This window comes from Orycteropus afer, unplaced genomic scaffold, assembly GCF_000298275.1.
Source record: "Orycteropus afer afer isolate SDZICR_OR568_19922 unplaced genomic scaffold, OryAfe1.0 scaffold00069, whole genome shotgun sequence".
Lineage (NCBI taxonomy): Eukaryota > Metazoa > Chordata > Mammalia > Tubulidentata > Orycteropodidae > Orycteropus > Orycteropus afer.
Window position 1 is genome coordinate 9,336,079 of NW_006921656.1, and position 16,326 is coordinate 9,352,404.

The 16,326-nt window shown below is 40.4% G+C and overlaps 1 protein-coding gene across 1 annotated transcript in view; it reads right to left on the reverse strand.

Annotated features, from left to right (window-relative positions):
• The window catches only part of PHF20L1 (PHD finger protein 20 like 1), an 88,491-nt gene that overhangs the window by 12,465 nt on the left and 59,700 nt on the right, over positions 1 to 16,326 (reverse strand). The window contains exons 12-15 of the mRNA XM_007940541.1: positions 14,913 to 14,969; positions 13,471 to 13,575; positions 4,839 to 5,003; positions 790 to 971 (exon numbers count right to left, since the gene is read on the reverse strand). Of these exons, the coding sequence (XP_007938732.1) occupies positions 790 to 971; positions 4,839 to 5,003; positions 13,471 to 13,575; positions 14,913 to 14,969 (509 nt within the window). The remainder of the gene's footprint in view (positions 1 to 789; positions 972 to 4,838; positions 5,004 to 13,470; positions 13,576 to 14,912; positions 14,970 to 16,326) is intronic.

Below are 16,326 nucleotides of genomic sequence, written 5' to 3' on the forward strand. Positions count from 1 at the left end.
AGTCTTTTCCCTCTTTTTGTTTTTAGTTGTCCTCATTTGCCAATTGATGTCTCTTGGCCTACATTTCAATGTGAAGATTTATTCATCTCAGTGGCCCTTGCAAATAATTTCAGCTTTGAAAAGCTCAACACTCCAGTAAAGGGAAAATCAAGTCAATAAGATGTCAGAATGGATTCTACCTCATGGCAGTTCCATGTGTGTCAGAATCGAACTACTTCCCATTGGGTTCAGTGGCTGATCTGGGGAGGAGCAGATTAGCACGCCTCTCTGCCGAGAGGCCTCTGGGTGGAGGCCAACATGCAACGTCCAGTGAGCACCTGAGCTCACAGCTGCCTGTGCCACCAGGGACCCCAGGAATGCGGTGCTGCTGTTAGTTGTCAACTGCCATCAAGTCGATTCCTACTTTTGGGAATCCCAAGTGTCAGACAGAACCACACTCCCCAGGGCTCCTAAGGCTGTGGCCTTTCCACAGCAGGTCGCCTAGCTTTACTGCTGCAGCACACCTCTGGGCAGGTGTGAGCCAGCGACCCTTCAGCAAGCAGTCCAGTGCCTTAGCCATCTGCACCACCCAGCAAAGGACGAGTGGCCTCAAAGTAATAAAACCATCTACTTCACCCAATGAACACGTGTTCTCATCATGACTACTGATATTTTTTAAATGGTAAGAAGCTATAAGCCTCTATTTTCAAGAGCAGAGTCAGTAAAAAGGAAAAACCAAAGCCAGGATGTCTCCACAGAGCGCCTGATGCCACTGTCCCATACTGTGGGGAGGACAAGCTAACCCATTACCTGAATCATGAAGCCGTTCTCCTCATCCATTTCACAAATACATCTCACAATCTCGTTAACAGCATTATCTTCATCCAGAGATTCCTCAAAATTGGTGGAATCAAAGTCCTGATGGTACTCATCCCCACTTAGAAGCAAACTCTCTGTTGAAGAATCATCTAGGAATTCCATATCTGACAAGTCTAGAATATACATAAAAGTAAATTAAGCACTTTTTTTTTTTTCATTTTCGTATCATTTGCTAGAAAGCACTATGGCAGGAGTACGTACAAGCTACTAAATGTCCAAAATGGAAGGCAAAAGAATAACAAGTGTTTCTCTGGACAAAGAACTACTGGTTTTTAAAGTTTCCACAACCAAAATCAAACCCATTGCCATCGATCAGATTCCGACTGCTAGAGACCCCCACTGGTTCTCCAAGGCCGTAAATCATCACGGAAGCAGACGGCTTCATCTGTCTTCCATGGAGCAGCTGATGGGTTCAAACCACCAACCTTATTTGGAATTCTTTGCATCTTACTGCAGACAGTATCACAAATCACTCAAACAGTACTATTTCAACTTGGTTCTTCCAGATATTATGGCTAAGTCTGATACTACTAATTTAAATGCACAGTTTTCAAATGCGTTCCCAAACATTATCCCTTTTCATAAGAATTCTACATTGTACCGTGGAGAAAAACAGAACTTCAGTGAGGTTAAGGAGCTTACTTAAGGTCTGACAGCAATTCTACTGCCATCCACAGGACCACCTGTACCAACTACCACTGCGCTTAATATACTGTGCACCTGAAATATAAGATACAGAGCTTGCCAAGGTAGCACAGCCAGGTAGAGACTAAACCAGGTAGAATACCAGGTAAATGAGGCCCGATTCTAAAGTCTGATTCCACCAGTATTTTTCAAACTTGGAACATAAGGTCCCTAAGGAGTCTTAAGATTTTTATTTTGATAAAAACTTTTAATTATCAAACATTCTAGAAACTAAATTATATGAACACTACACTTCTATTTAAAGGCCAGGTTTTTATTTATGTTTATAAAGTATTGATGCCACAGTGTCAACAGTATTGCATGTTGAGGTCTGAACCATTTGTCTCAGGATGTTAAGAAAAAATCAGGCCCAACCTAGGGAAAAGTTAAAAAAACGACAGGGCACATTTTACTAAAGGTCCTACAATGGCTTAGATGGAGAAATGTTAGGAAAATTGACTCGTCACTAGAGACATGGTGGTTGTTGTTGTTGTTAGGTGCCGTCGAGTCGGACTTGACTCATAGCGACCCCTCCTCGGGTTTCCAAGACAGTATCACTACGGAAGTAGATTGCCCCATCTTCCTTCCGAAGAGTGGCTGGTGGGTTTGAACCGCCAGCCTTCTGGTTAGCAGTCAAGTGCCTTTAGCCACTATGCTACCAGAGCTCCCATGAGAGACATGGTAGAAAACTTAATTAAAAGTTGCTATTAGGGTAATCACAGGAGCTCTGGTGGCATAATGGATAAGGTATTTGGCTGCTCACCAGGTCAGTGGTTCAAACCCACCAGTCACTTCATGGAAGATGGGTAGATATACTTCCATAAAGATTTACAGCCTTGGAAACCCAAGGCAGGGTCACTATAAGTCGGGATCGACTTAATGGCAGCGAATTTGTTTTTTTGGTTTATCAAGGTAATCAGGGAGCTCTACTGGTATAGTGGTTACAGCATTTGGCTGCTAACCAAAAGGTCAGTGGTTTGAACCCACCAGCCACTCGAGGAGAAAGATGAGGCAGTCTGCTTCCGTAAAGATTTACAGCCCTAGAAACCCTACAGAAACCTTAGATACCAGGCAGTTCTACCCTGTCCAATAGGGTCTGTATCAATCACAACAGTCTTTGGCAATGGATGGGTTTTTTGGTTTATGACAGTATGATTACCATGAGGACCTAGTGGCAATTTGAAACCACCAGCCCCTCCGCAAGAGAGAGATGGTGATTTACTTCCATAAAGACCAGAGCCCAGGAAGCCCTATGGAGCAGTTCTACTCTGTCCTATAGGGTCACATGATTCAACGGGACAGCAGCGGGCTGGGTTTGGGTGTTGGTCTGAGGCTGATCAGCAGAGCGCTCGAACAATCAGCCAGTTTGTATCTCACCCTCCTCTCCTCTAGTCACATTCAGAATTACTCTTTTACTTGCTTAGTATTTAGCTCCACTCTGGAATGTCAGAAGCCATGAGAGCAAGGGCTCTGCACTCTTCCATGCTGCATCCCTCAGAGCAAGGCCTAAGACAGGAGGCACTCCAGAATGTCTGTGGCAGAGGGAGGCAGGCTCAGGGAGTCAGAGAGAAATGTTCTTTTCTGACTTAATTAGACCACGTGGAAACTGGCTGAAATCACAGTAAAAAGTTCATGCTCGCTATTTCTATTTTCAATGTTTCTTAAGACTTCGTGCTTTTTTCTATCATGTTCTAATGTTGCTTATTTTTTCCCTGACTCAATGTTTTTGAATGGTTTATTTCTTATTTGTTAAAAGCTAATATTTTACAGAAAAATCAGTGTTTTCTTCTCCTCAGTTCTTAGGACCTTTCAGAGAAAGTAAGGTCAACAGCAGATACTGTGAGAGAAACACATGAAACATGCAGGAGCAGGAAGCAAATTCATTTGATGAGGAAGTATTTTTTTGGGGGGGATCTCTAATACTAACCATAGGACTAGTCTTGAGAACCTGAAGAGGAAATTTCAACCATCCATAATCTTCCTTAAATCTAAAATCTGTATTTTCTCTTGGGATTTCCTGTATGTTTTAAAGTGACAGGCTCTATCACTATACTTTTCAAATCTTGTTGTAGTATCTATATGGTATAAGTGGATGACAATGACAACAGAATCATGAATTTAACCTGAACCTATGTCCCTGGACAGAATTAATGTATGTATCACATATTCTTCCAGGGCTAAAACAAATAAAAATTCTGTCACTAGTATGTGACTAGTATGTGCCAGGAAGTCCAGTTTGAGGAACTAACTCCCAACCATTAAGCATGTATTTGGCAGGACTCAGGGACTTGGTAAACGGATCAACGGGTTAATAGTTACATTAGAAAAACAAGTGAGTTACCTCTTCCACTGAAACAGCCACCTGGAACAATGGTTCCATTTAAGCAGCCACAGAAACATCTGCTTCCTTCCAACAACTAACTCCTGAATTGTCATCACTATTTCTTCAGACAGTATTCTCAAAGGATGGTTCCTAGCCTGTCACCTAGAAGCTTGTCAGAAATCAGAAACTGAGGGTGAGTCCCCAACTCTGTTGCCTCCACAAGCCCTCCAAGTGGTTGTGATGCACACTCACGTGTGAGAACCTCAGGCCTCAGACCTCTGACCCTTTCCTTCTCCCAGCTCAGTGCTGGACCACATGTAAGGGAGGGCAGAGTCAAGGGGCCCGCAGTAAGACCTGACTGATGCTAAGCCCAAGGCTCTTCTCTCCCTCTGACACTGTTTCTGGCTGTTCGGAGAGCCCAGTGCTCACTGCGCTCACCATGCTGCCCTGCGCCCAATTTCCCTGGCCTCTGCTTCTAGATCCACCTGTAAGCAGAAATCCAAAGTGCATTTCTAAGACTGTGATCAATGATTTGGCAGAAAGGGCATCATGTTTGGAGCTGAGATAAACCTTGGTTTGAGTTTTAGCTGTAACACCAGCCCCCAAAGTTACTTAACCTACAAGCCGCTGTTTGCTCATCTAAAAAATATGGATAAAAATATCTACACTTTAAGTTGGCGGTGAAAAATAAATGCGAAAATATACGTAAAACACCTACCAGAGGACCCATTACACAGTAGGCACTGATTCTAATTTCCTTACCATCTCCCCCAACATAAAGTATAAAAGTCAATTTTATTTTACATCAAAAAGTAGCTCAAATTATTAATGTGGAGATTTTCATATTAGCTTCTGTAACAACTTTTAAAATTCTGTGCCCACTCATACAGGCACTTAGGAAAGTATGTTTTATTCTCAGTTCCACATTTAAGAATCTTACGTGTTTTTTTAAGCATTACATGGTCACACATACTTTCACCACTAAGATCAACTGACAAAATTGCTCTCGGGTACTGATAGGTTGTATTTTTCTCTGTAAACATGCTTCGCAGAGCCAGAGAACTCCCAGAAGATCGAGTTAGTGGAGAGGAGCACCTTTCCAGAAATTCTAAGGAACTGTCTTCATAGTCTGAATAGTCTGCAACATAAAACACAGAAAGAAATATTAATAGTCTCAGGTGGCCCACAAGTCACTACACCAACACAAGGAGTCACACCCCACCTTCCTTCTCACCCATCAACAGCCAGCTCACTATGTCACTCAAAGTGAGTTAGGGAAGGACACCTGGGGAATATAGCCCAGACAGCACACTTAGTAGGGATCACCATTTTTTAACTGAAACCAAAAATCAAACCCACTGTCATCAAGTCAATTCTGACTCATAGCAACCCCACTGGGTTTCCGAGGTAGTAAACCTTTATGGAAGTAGATTGCTCACTCTTCCTTCTACAGAGTGGCTGGTGGGTTTGAACCACCAACCTTCCAGTCAGCAGTCAGTTGCCTTAGGTATTGTGCTAACAGAGCTCCTTATTTTCTAACTGAGAAACAATAACAACTCACTGCCGTGGAGTCAGATCGACTCATAGCCACCCCTCCTTGGGTTTCTGAGGCAGTATCACTTCAGAAGTAACTAGTACCCATAAATTCTTTGTTTACATAGTCCAAAAGAGATGAAAAGGGATGATTTTAAAATTTACTTGCCATTATACTCACCACTGTATCTGAAGATATGCAAGATGGAAAATAACCTTTGTCTGCAATTTGTCAAGAGAGTCTCATGATAGCTTGCATGCCTACTACCTTCGTGATAGTCTGATCAATAAATCATTCAGCAACAAAACCTCTCAATGAAGTTAACTGGTCCCGGATGACTTTGGTCAAAGTTCTGTTCTCAGCTCGGAATGATTCATGAGAGTGGGGGCACAGGCACCTTACAGGAGACTGGCGGTGGAGGGTGAGGGGAGGCAGTGGGGGACGTTCTGGGCACATGAGAAGGCTCTGAAGCACAAAACTACATAGCACATTTGACAAACTACAAAGGAGTGTGCCTGGAGCACACTGAGAGGGAGGTAAGGAATGAGGCTGGAGTCGCATGAGACAGACGGTATTAAAGAGCTTTACCATTTTGATCCTAAATGCAAAGGAAGCCATTTGAAGGTTCTAAGGGAAGGCAGGATGCTGCAGAACTGCCCTTATGGTTTGAGAAGGTCACAAACTGGACAAGGAAGTACAGGGAGCAAAAGTGGGGGCACCAGCTCCGAGGCTACAGTAGTTGTGCAAACAAGAGACGATGGCAACTGAGAGAAAGATTTAGAGGTAGATGCAGTGATGTCACACACCGGATGTGGCGAGCTGAGAAGGTATATCAAGAATGACCGCCAGGTTTCTGGCTTAAACGACGAATGGGCTGATGAGCGTGAGATTGTGAGACAGGACTGAAGAATAAATTGGAGGTAAAGAAACTGAGAAGGAATGTGGGTGCAGGAGGGCTTTTTTATCTTACACACTGTCTACTTGAATCTAAAGACGCACAATAGGAAAAGGGTAAGAACTGCCAGAACCTTAATGACAGACAGACATGTATAGGAGAAGGTGTAACAGACGCAGAGGAGAAGATGGACATACTCAGGTAAGAGGTCTATGTGGTGAATGAGATGGGCAGGGTCCCCTCCATTTCCTCAACTGAGTGTGAGGGAAAGGACATCAATTGAAGCAGGAAAAGGAATAAATAAGAGGTAGGAAAGAGTGGGGAAGCTGAGGAAAGGTTTACAAAAGAAGAGCAGTAATCAATTCATGAGTGTCCGCCTGACGTTGACGGTTGTGGTGGGCATAATCATGGCCTCCTAAAGATGTCTTCCCAATCCCCAAAAGTTGTATATTAGGTTACACAGCAAAATGAAATTAACATTGCTAATCAACTGGCCTTAGAAACAGAGAGATTGTCTGTGTGATGTAGGTGGGCCCAACGTGATCCTGAGTCCTTCAAAGTCAGAGAGGGAAAAGGGGTAGATGTGCGAAGACCATATCTGGCTTTGAAGATGGGGGCCATGCTCCAGGAATGTGGGTAGCCTCTAGAAGCTGGAAAAGCAAGACAACGGATTGTCCCCTAGAGCCTCCAGAAATGAATGTAGCCCTGCCAACACCTTTATTTTAGCTCAGTGTCACCTATGTGGACTTCTGACCTCCAATCTTTAAGATAATAAACGTGTGGTTTTAAGCCACAGATTTGTAGTAACAGCAGCAACAGGAAACTAATACAGTGGTCATCCTAAATACAAAAGCATTGACAACATTTATTTATTAACTTCTACAGTCCACACAAGGAGCTCTAGTGGCAAAGTGGTTAAAGCACTTGGCTACTATCCAAAAGGTTGGCAGTTCAAATCCACCAGCCATTCTGTGGAAGAAAGATGAAGCAGTATGCTTCCGTAAAGATTTACAGTCTTGGAAACCGTATGGGGCAGTTCTACTTTGTCCTAAGAGATCTTTATGAATTAAATCAACTTGACAGCAGTGGGTTTGATTTTTGTAAAGTGCTCACATCTATCCAATAAGGAAGATACAGCTGGTTTTGCTATTTTACAAATCAAAGAACTGAGGAAGTAAAGGTTACACAATTTGTTCAGAGACCTGAAGAAGTAAAGGTTACAGAGATTGTCCGGAGATATACAGCTATTGGTGGTAATGCTAACATTCCAACCCACACAGCCTGACCATAGCAGCTCACTCTTAACCAATTATGTAATTAGCGGATTTCAAATTTTAAGGCACACACACACAAACTGAAAAGCTTATTAAAACACACATCCTGGGCCTTACCCCAAGTAGGTCAGGAGTACAGATACTCCCAGGTGAGGCTGATGTGGCCAGTTTACAGAACCACCTTTGAGGAACATAACACTGTGCTATTTAATCCACCTCTCATGGTTTCACAGTAACGTGAAACTGCACACTTTGCCAACACCATGCTTTTCAAGCACAGGGATAGAAAAAGCATTTATTAAATGCTACATACTGTGTTAGTACTTTACAGTGACTGCCACAATAAAGTCTATGAACTAGGAGCTGTAGTTCCCATTTTAGAGTTTAAGGAACTGAGGTTTAGAGAATGTAAGTAACTGCCCAAGACCACCAGCTATGAGCGTCACCAGCAGGATTTGACCCACATGCTCAAGCCTGGCAGCTGTTCTCTTATCCGCCCCATGTTACATTGTCTCCCCAGCAAAAGTAGTAGTAGTCTGCTTGTAAAAGTGAGAGAAATCCCAATTTGGTGTTAAAAATAAAACATGGCTGACATTTCATCCCTCCATGTTACGTCAGCAAATGAGGAAAAGTTCTTTGCACTCTACACCCTGCCTATATTCCCCATTCCCATGCTTTGGGCAGTAAGAGTAAATGTCTCCTGTCGTGCTTCAACACTCAGATCAAGTCAACCCTTCCACGAAGCTCCTTCTCTTCATCCCACCAGCTTCTCAAAACTGTCAGTAGAAAGCGCTCTGTGCCACTCCTACCACACGTAACAACACATCATACCTTCCCGATGAGAGTTAAGTGTGCCTCTTCTAACTCTTACTCACAAATTCCTTGAAAGGAAATTCTGATTTCACTGTGGAATACTTGGATTCTCTTCATAATCCCTAGCTCTAGCGCCTTCTAATCTCTCTGTGCCTCAGATTCCTCATCTTTATAGATACATGAAATTCAACGAGGTGAAGTGACTTGCTCAAAGAGCAACAAAAATGGCACTCTATGGAGAGTGTATCCAAGATCATATACAGGGTTGGCAGACAATGGGCCTCTCGAAGAGTATGAAGGGATGGACACTGGGAGGAGGTAACTATGGGGAGGAAGTGGGAGGGGAGCTGCTGCATTGTAAATTTTGGTCAATGACATGAGACAAAGTATATGTGAACTGCTGTATGAAAAGTGAATTTACTCTGTAAATCTTCACCCAAATCCTAAAAAAAAAAAAAAAAAATGGCACTCTAAATAAATATTAGTTTTATATCTTATAAATTAATTCTAGTAATCAAAATATATTTTAACTCACTACTGTATGGAAAAATTATAATAAACTATGTAACTACATTACCACTTTTCATAAAGACAAGTAAAAAGTTGGTAAAGGGAAGAATACACACCAGGATGAACAACCTTGAAGATCCGGGAGGGAACACTCACCACACACCTTGATGGTTATGGATTCAGACACGGGGGCAGAATGCCCGCACTGGAATTCCCTCTTCCCCACTTCCCAGCCGTGTGGCCCTGGGCAACTCCTGGTCTCTCTCAGCTTTAACTAACAGCTTACAAAATGGGGACAACAGGTAATGGACCAATGAATACATGATGGATGCTCAGTGTCTGGTCCATGACAACTGCCAGTAGGGTATGCCAAATCACACTGAATGGTGAACAAACGAAAAGTTTAAACTCTCACAGTGGTAACTGCAGATTAAAAAACTTGCCATACCAGAAACCTTAAAGGAGTAATAGGGTTCTTTAATGTGACAATGCCTTTCAAACATTCAGTTATTTTAAGTCCCATATTTTCAGTTAAAAGAACACTCTTCTAATTTAATCATCTGGGGGAAAGTATCACTCCAGGATAAATGTAAATAGTGTCACTTCCAAAATGAATAAATTCTCCTCAAATGTAGTAATTAATTTTCAAGGTCTGGCAATTATCAGACCCAGCGCTTGCTGTTTAATTACAGCAATCCCTCCATGCTCTTCAGTAATACCAGGGCTCTATTCCCAACAGTGAGATTTTCATTTACAGGACTCATTTTAAGATGCAAACAAAGACACAACTCTTTGCTTTTTAATTAAATACATAAACACCTAACAGTTATAGTGTTCACTTTCTAATATAATAGCTCTTCCACTATGTCAATCCATCTTGTTGAGGGCCTTCCCCTTTTTTGTTGACCCGCTACTTTAACAACCATGATATTCTAATCCGGGAAACAGGCCCTTCTTACAACATAACCAAAATAGGTGAGACGAAGCCTAGCCATTCTCACTTCCAAGGAGTATTCACAACTGTAAGGTATATGTTTTCTTTGCACTGCTTTCTCTAAGGCCTATCAATCCTAATCACCCTTCTTTCTTCCAAGTCACCACCAGTCCCAATCTCATAAGCTTTTCTGCCCCTCACTGTGCTCCCAAGTGCTGCCTTTCTTATTCTGTTCTTGATCAGCCTCTCACTGTTATCTTCCCCCTCCACCACTGCAAGTACTTTAGCAGATAAGATTCATGTCTCTGATGAAGTATCAGAGAGCTCAGTTCACTGATGCAGCAGAAGAGGACTTAAACAGCTGATCCTTCTTGCATAGACAACTCATGTCTCCAGTGGAATACACATACCAGCCACATCCCCTCACAGCCTCTGGCCAGTAGCGAGCTAATGTGGCAGTCTTATCGCAGTTTGAAGCTTCTTGTTTCTGGATTATGACTCATCACTCAGAGGATGGCACTCAGTTGCCACATGAATTTGTGGCTAATGGTTTTTGTGTATGTGGCCCCAGAGTGTCTCTGGTATGGGCTCTACAGAGCTGTGCATGCAGGCGTGTGGGTGGAGTGGGGAAGAGGCGGGGGAGAATGCAGACACAGCAGCATCTGGAAGTGTTCAAGATCCTCTTTGCAAACTGGATCAAGCTTTCCAAAGTCATTTTGATCATCTGTCTTCAAAATGGCCCTGGCAGCTTTAGAGAATGCAGACCTGTCACGTCCCATGAAAAAATCAGGTACCATTTTTGGACCATGGAGAGAATTAAAAATCTGAAGAGTCTACTGTCCAGTGAGCTTATTTTTTAAAGCCATTTTAATCAAATGTTTAATGAAAAAACATTAATATAAAAAGGATATTAATGCCACAAATCCCTAAAGTGCTGATCATGCAGTTCAGAAGATCACTGCCAAAGGCTCCTTTGTGCTGCTCTCCAATTTGAACCGTTAAGAGGCTTGTGTCTCCTGGGCACACGGGCTTTTTCTCTTAATCAGTCTTAATCTGTACTGATTTTACTAGTATTTCTAAAGAACTGATTCTGGCATGATTTCATTTTTCCTAACAGTTTTCAAGTTAATATCTGCTCATATCTTTAATATTTACTCTACTTTCTTTGGATTTACTCTTATTCTTTTTCTAACTTCTTAAGCTGAAAGCTTAGCTAATTTCACCCTTCTCCTCTATTCCAAAGGAGCTCTGGTGGTGTAGTGCCTAAAGCACTTGACTACTAACCAGCAGGCTGAAGGTTCAAACCCACCAGCCACTCCTCAGAAGGAAGACTGGGCAATCTACTTCCATAGAGATACCGCTTTGGAAACCCAAGGAGGGTTCAGTATGAATTGCAATTGACTCAACGGCAGTGAGTTTTTAGTTTCTCTATTCTAAGCACGAATAACTGTACATTTTCTTCTAAGTCCCACAAATTTTGATATATAACATTTTCATCTTTTTTTTTTTCCTTTCTTTCTTTTGGACTTGTTCTGTCACCGTGAATTATTTATAAGTGAGTTTCTTAATTTCTAAACATATAGGACCTTCCTATTTATCTTTTTGATACTTGTTTCTAGTTATATTGTAGTTAGAAACCACGGTCTCTATTAATCAATCTTCAGTATTTGTTGAGCTTTACTTAAATCTGCACCATGTGGTTAATTTTAACAACATGTGTCTGTCTGAGAAAACTGTGTCCAGTACAGCTGCTGAGTCCAGTGTTCCGGGTCCACTGTTTAGATCAACCACGCTGTTGATACCTTCCTTGTCCTCACAGACTCATTTTTAGTTTTGTTCATTTATTACCTATTACGAAAGATATGACAATGTCATCCAATGATAAAAATTCAAACATTTTATATCTAGGAAGATATAAACTGAATAGGACCTTTTATCATTATATGTTTTTCTATTTCAATATTTCTCTATCCCTTCTATCCTTTTATTTTAGAGATGTCTCTTGCAAACAACACAGAACTGGACTATAAAAAATCTAGTGTGGGAACCTTTCTCCCATAGCTATACTTACTAATAAATTTGGATTTATTCCTAAAAGCTTATTTTATAACTTGTGTTTTTCTCCCTTACTATGCCCACTCCTCCTCTTTCATTATCTTTTTTGGGATCAGGTTTTCATTATGTTTTTCCCCTCTAGTTTGGAAATTATACCTTAGAGTCTTCTGTTCTTTCAATGTTCATGGCAGAAATTTTAACATACAGATTTAACTTATCAAAGTATAAAACCAAGAAATCCCCTTCATTCCTCCAAAAGAAGAATCTTAAAAACATTTATTTGTATCAGCTTGCAAGTAGCCATCTAGATGCAACGATGCGTCTCTCCTTGTCAAGAGCAAAGAAGAATAAAGGAAACCAAAGATTCATGGAAACAATTATTCCAACCAACTGGTACACCATGTGATCCTCATCCTATAAGACTATAAGACCAGAAGAACTAGATGGTGCCTGGCTACCACTGTCAACCACCCAGAGGGGGATCTATGTAGGAGATCCTGGGTGGAGAGGGAGAACAATGTAGAACAAAACTTAAAATCATTTGGGGGAAAAACAAAAAAGGACCAGGTTTGCTGGTCTGATAGAGCCTGACGGAACCAAGGAGACTACGGCCCCTAGCTGCCCTTCAGGTCTGGAATTGAACCCACACCTGTGGCTTCCAGCCAAACAAAAGACAGGCATATGAGGTGACCATTTACACTAGGCAGATACACTCTTTGGAGAGATCAATCATAGGAGAACAGAAGGGCTGTGTATGCACAGGGAGACAGCTCAGGGGGCAGGAATGCATGGAGGGAAGGACACAGGGAAGAGGTAACTATGGGGAGGAAGTGGGAGGGGGAGCTGTTGCATCGTGGGAAATTGCAGTCAATGTCATGAGGCAAAGAGTATGTGAACTGCTGTATGGAAAGTGAATTTGTTCTGTAAATTTTTACCCAAATCACAATAAAAAATTAAAAAAATGAAAAATAATAATTTATATCCAAGTATGCCCCTCCTAAATTACAAGATGATATTATATATTTTTTTCTATATTATTTTGTTTTGTTTTACTCCACAGACCAAATTATTTTATACAATCAATGTCTGGTTAAATTTATAGACATATTTACACTTTCTTTTTTCATCATTTCTTCTGGCATCTCAAAGTTTTCTTACCATCATTTTCTTTCTGCTTTAAAGTATAACTTTTAGAATTTCTTCTAGAAATGGACTGTTGGTAGCAAACACTTCCCGTATTTTAAAGTTTTTCTAAAAATTTCTTTATTTCACTTTCACTCTTTAATTATTCTAGATTGAGAATCATTCCTCAGTATGCTAAAAGGTTATCTGGTCAGGGTATCTAGTACACCATACTGGTGAAAAAAGCAAGCCTCTAACCCATTGTAACAATTAACTTATAGACCATATTAAAGCACAGTTGTCTATATTTTATATTTCTAAGAAAAAGGAAAGGGAAAGCTACAGGAACTTCTCAGTTCTTGCCAACAACAATGGGGATCTCATCATACCTCCGTTCTGGTTTCAGAAGAAAAGCTGTAAGAATCGTCACATTTTTCAAATTGGGAATGGCCACATCAGCAGACTCACCATGTTGCTTTGATTTCTTTTTTTTCTTCTTCTTCTTCTGTTTCGGTTTGTAGTGATCCTTGTCTCTTTTCTCTTTTCTTTCCTTATCCTTTTCTTTTCTCTTACCTAAACAATAAAAGTGAGTACTTTAATGATCATGACTGGCCCAGAGTCATTCCTTTGGTGGATAACCTAAAAGTAGCATTTATGTTTTAATCAGCTATTCCAGTCACCTGCCCAGAGTGGACGGATTCAATTAAACTGTTCATGTCATGAGTCTCCAACTCTTGATTAGCTTATTGGACTATAAGAGGGGATCTTCATTAGCAGTGTTGAGAAATCCCAACTCCTGACACCTTAAAGTTAACACAGACAGTAGTTAAAATCTTTAAATGGGTAATACACTCAACTTCCTGATGTGGCAAGAAATAAGACTCCACCATTTAAAAAGACCTGATGGAGGAGACTCAGCATTGCGATATGTAATTTAATGAGAAACTCTATTGTTGCTGTTATTATGTGCCATCGAGTTGGACCCAACTCATAGTGACCCCTCCTTGGGTTCCGAGGCAGTATCACTATGGAAGTAGATTGTCTCATTTTCCTTCCGAGGAGTGGCTAGTGGATTTGAACCGCCAGCCTTCTGGTTAGCAGTCCAGTGTCTTAGGCACTATTAAAAATTTAATGAACTTTTTCTTCAAAGGAATTTTTAAAAAGTAAGTCAATCCATAAATAGTCTTTCAATACTTTCTCAATGTGTACAAAAATGAAGGCAAAGAATATAAAGAAAAAAAATTCATTAAAATTATTTTCCCCAAAATTTTATAATTTTTCTCCCCAGTCATATGTACTCTAAAGAAAATAAATGGGATGTTAGAGTAGTACCTTAGAAAATTTTATTTTAAATCAATTTATTACATATTTTCAAGTTGCTATTGTTTCAACTCAGAATGGTTCAGCCTACAATTTATCCATTATATTTACACCAGTTAGTTACCAAGTTCCAGTTAGCTAATCTGTAGAATATTCAAGACTATCATCTATCATTCTCTGACTCAATGATCACAGCACAGAAGATAGAAAAGATAGCAGAAAACACAGTGGCTATTTTAATTGTAGGGCGAGAAAAGAGTCTTAGGAAGAAAATGACTGCTAATTTATCATCCATCCTCCAAGTCTCCTGAATATTAAATGTAGGCATATTTTTATATAGCCATACTTTTAATTAGAGATGTTCAAACACACAAATGTTGGCAGGGAAACCTTTAGATGTCCTTGACAGAAAAAATACATCAAACACTACAAAGCAGGTATTTTAAGAAAGCAGGTACCTGGAGCTAGACAGCACTACTAAACACTTAACATCGAAATAAGCAAACAGGTCATAGGTGAGGGGCAGACTCTGTCCTCCCTGTCTGTCAAGCTTTCTAGTCTTTTGCTTAAAAATTACTTTCTGTTCATACCAAATGTGGTTGAGCTTTTTTCTTCCAATTTCACTTTTTTTTCTGTTTTCAATATTCCTGTGGGTTTAGGGAAAAAAATAGGGAAGTTTAGTCAGGAAGGGTTAAAAGTCAGGGACAATGTTTTGAATTACAATTGTTCATAAAACTCTACATAAGACTCTTTCCCTACAAGCCTACATTACTTTACCACCCAAACTAAGAACAAAGAAAGAGGGATTTCGTTAAAGGCTGAGTTTTGTTGCTTCTGACTCCCCAGTTTCAAATCCTGGCTCTACCATTTTACGAGCTGGATGGTGTTCAGTAAGCAATTTAATCTTTTGGTGGTTCAGGCTCCTTGTCTGCAAAAGAGGAGTAAGAGTACCTACCTCATGTTGTTATAACCAGGTCTGGCAAATATAAGTACTTGTTTCCAATTTTTCTTTTGTGCTAGGGTAGTAATTTGAGACTACACTATTTCTAAAACAGCATAAATATGGGACTAATTATTAAAAATGTTAAGATATGTACTAGACAATCTGTAAAGATCAACTGTGGCATCAAGGCCTTGGGCAATTCAGGGGTTCAAGTCTGCTTGGACAGTAGGCCCATCATTCCTGCTTCTGTGAGAGTTACGGCATAACCAGTACTCAAATCATCCAAGTGAGATATTAACCTTCAATTTAAAGTATAATGGCTTTCAACAACCTGTATAAAATTTTTTAATTAATATTTAATATCATGTTGCCTAAAAGAAGGGGCACAATCTCTGTTTTATCATGAGTGTGTTGTTAGCTAGTAGCCAAAATGAAACTGTTCTGAAAATCATTTTTGTCTTTATCTAAAAATGGAAATTTCAACAGCATACCTATACAGAGAAATATTTGGTCTTAATGGCACTCAGGTATACACAATATATTTTTAAACCAATATCACAACTCAAATGACAAGAGACATTTAATGAAGCTTCTCAATTCGTATTTGACCATTCCCAATGCTAGTATCTAATGTGCAGGGTTAACCTAAGAAAAATATTAACATGCACTTAAAATACAATTGGTTTATTAAATTATATTTTAATACCATCATTTTCTAATTGATTTTTTTTCGTATCACTACAATGCAGTATTTCTGTGCACTGAATTATATCCCTAAAAACATGTGCTGTAAATCCTAACCTCTGTAATCCCATTTGAGAAGGGGCTATCTTTGTTATGTTAACGAGGCAGGGTGAGTGTCCCTGGGTCTGGAATTAATCTCTCACTACATTTAAAAGGAGATGAAGGAAGCAGAGATAGGGGAAGAGAGATGCCAAGCCACAGGAAGAAGCTCAAAAAGTGAGGAGGACCTTCCTCCTGAGCGGACAGAGAGAAAGCCTTCCCCTGGAGATGAGGCCCTGAGTTCAGACTTCCAGCCTCCTCAACTCTGAGAAAATACA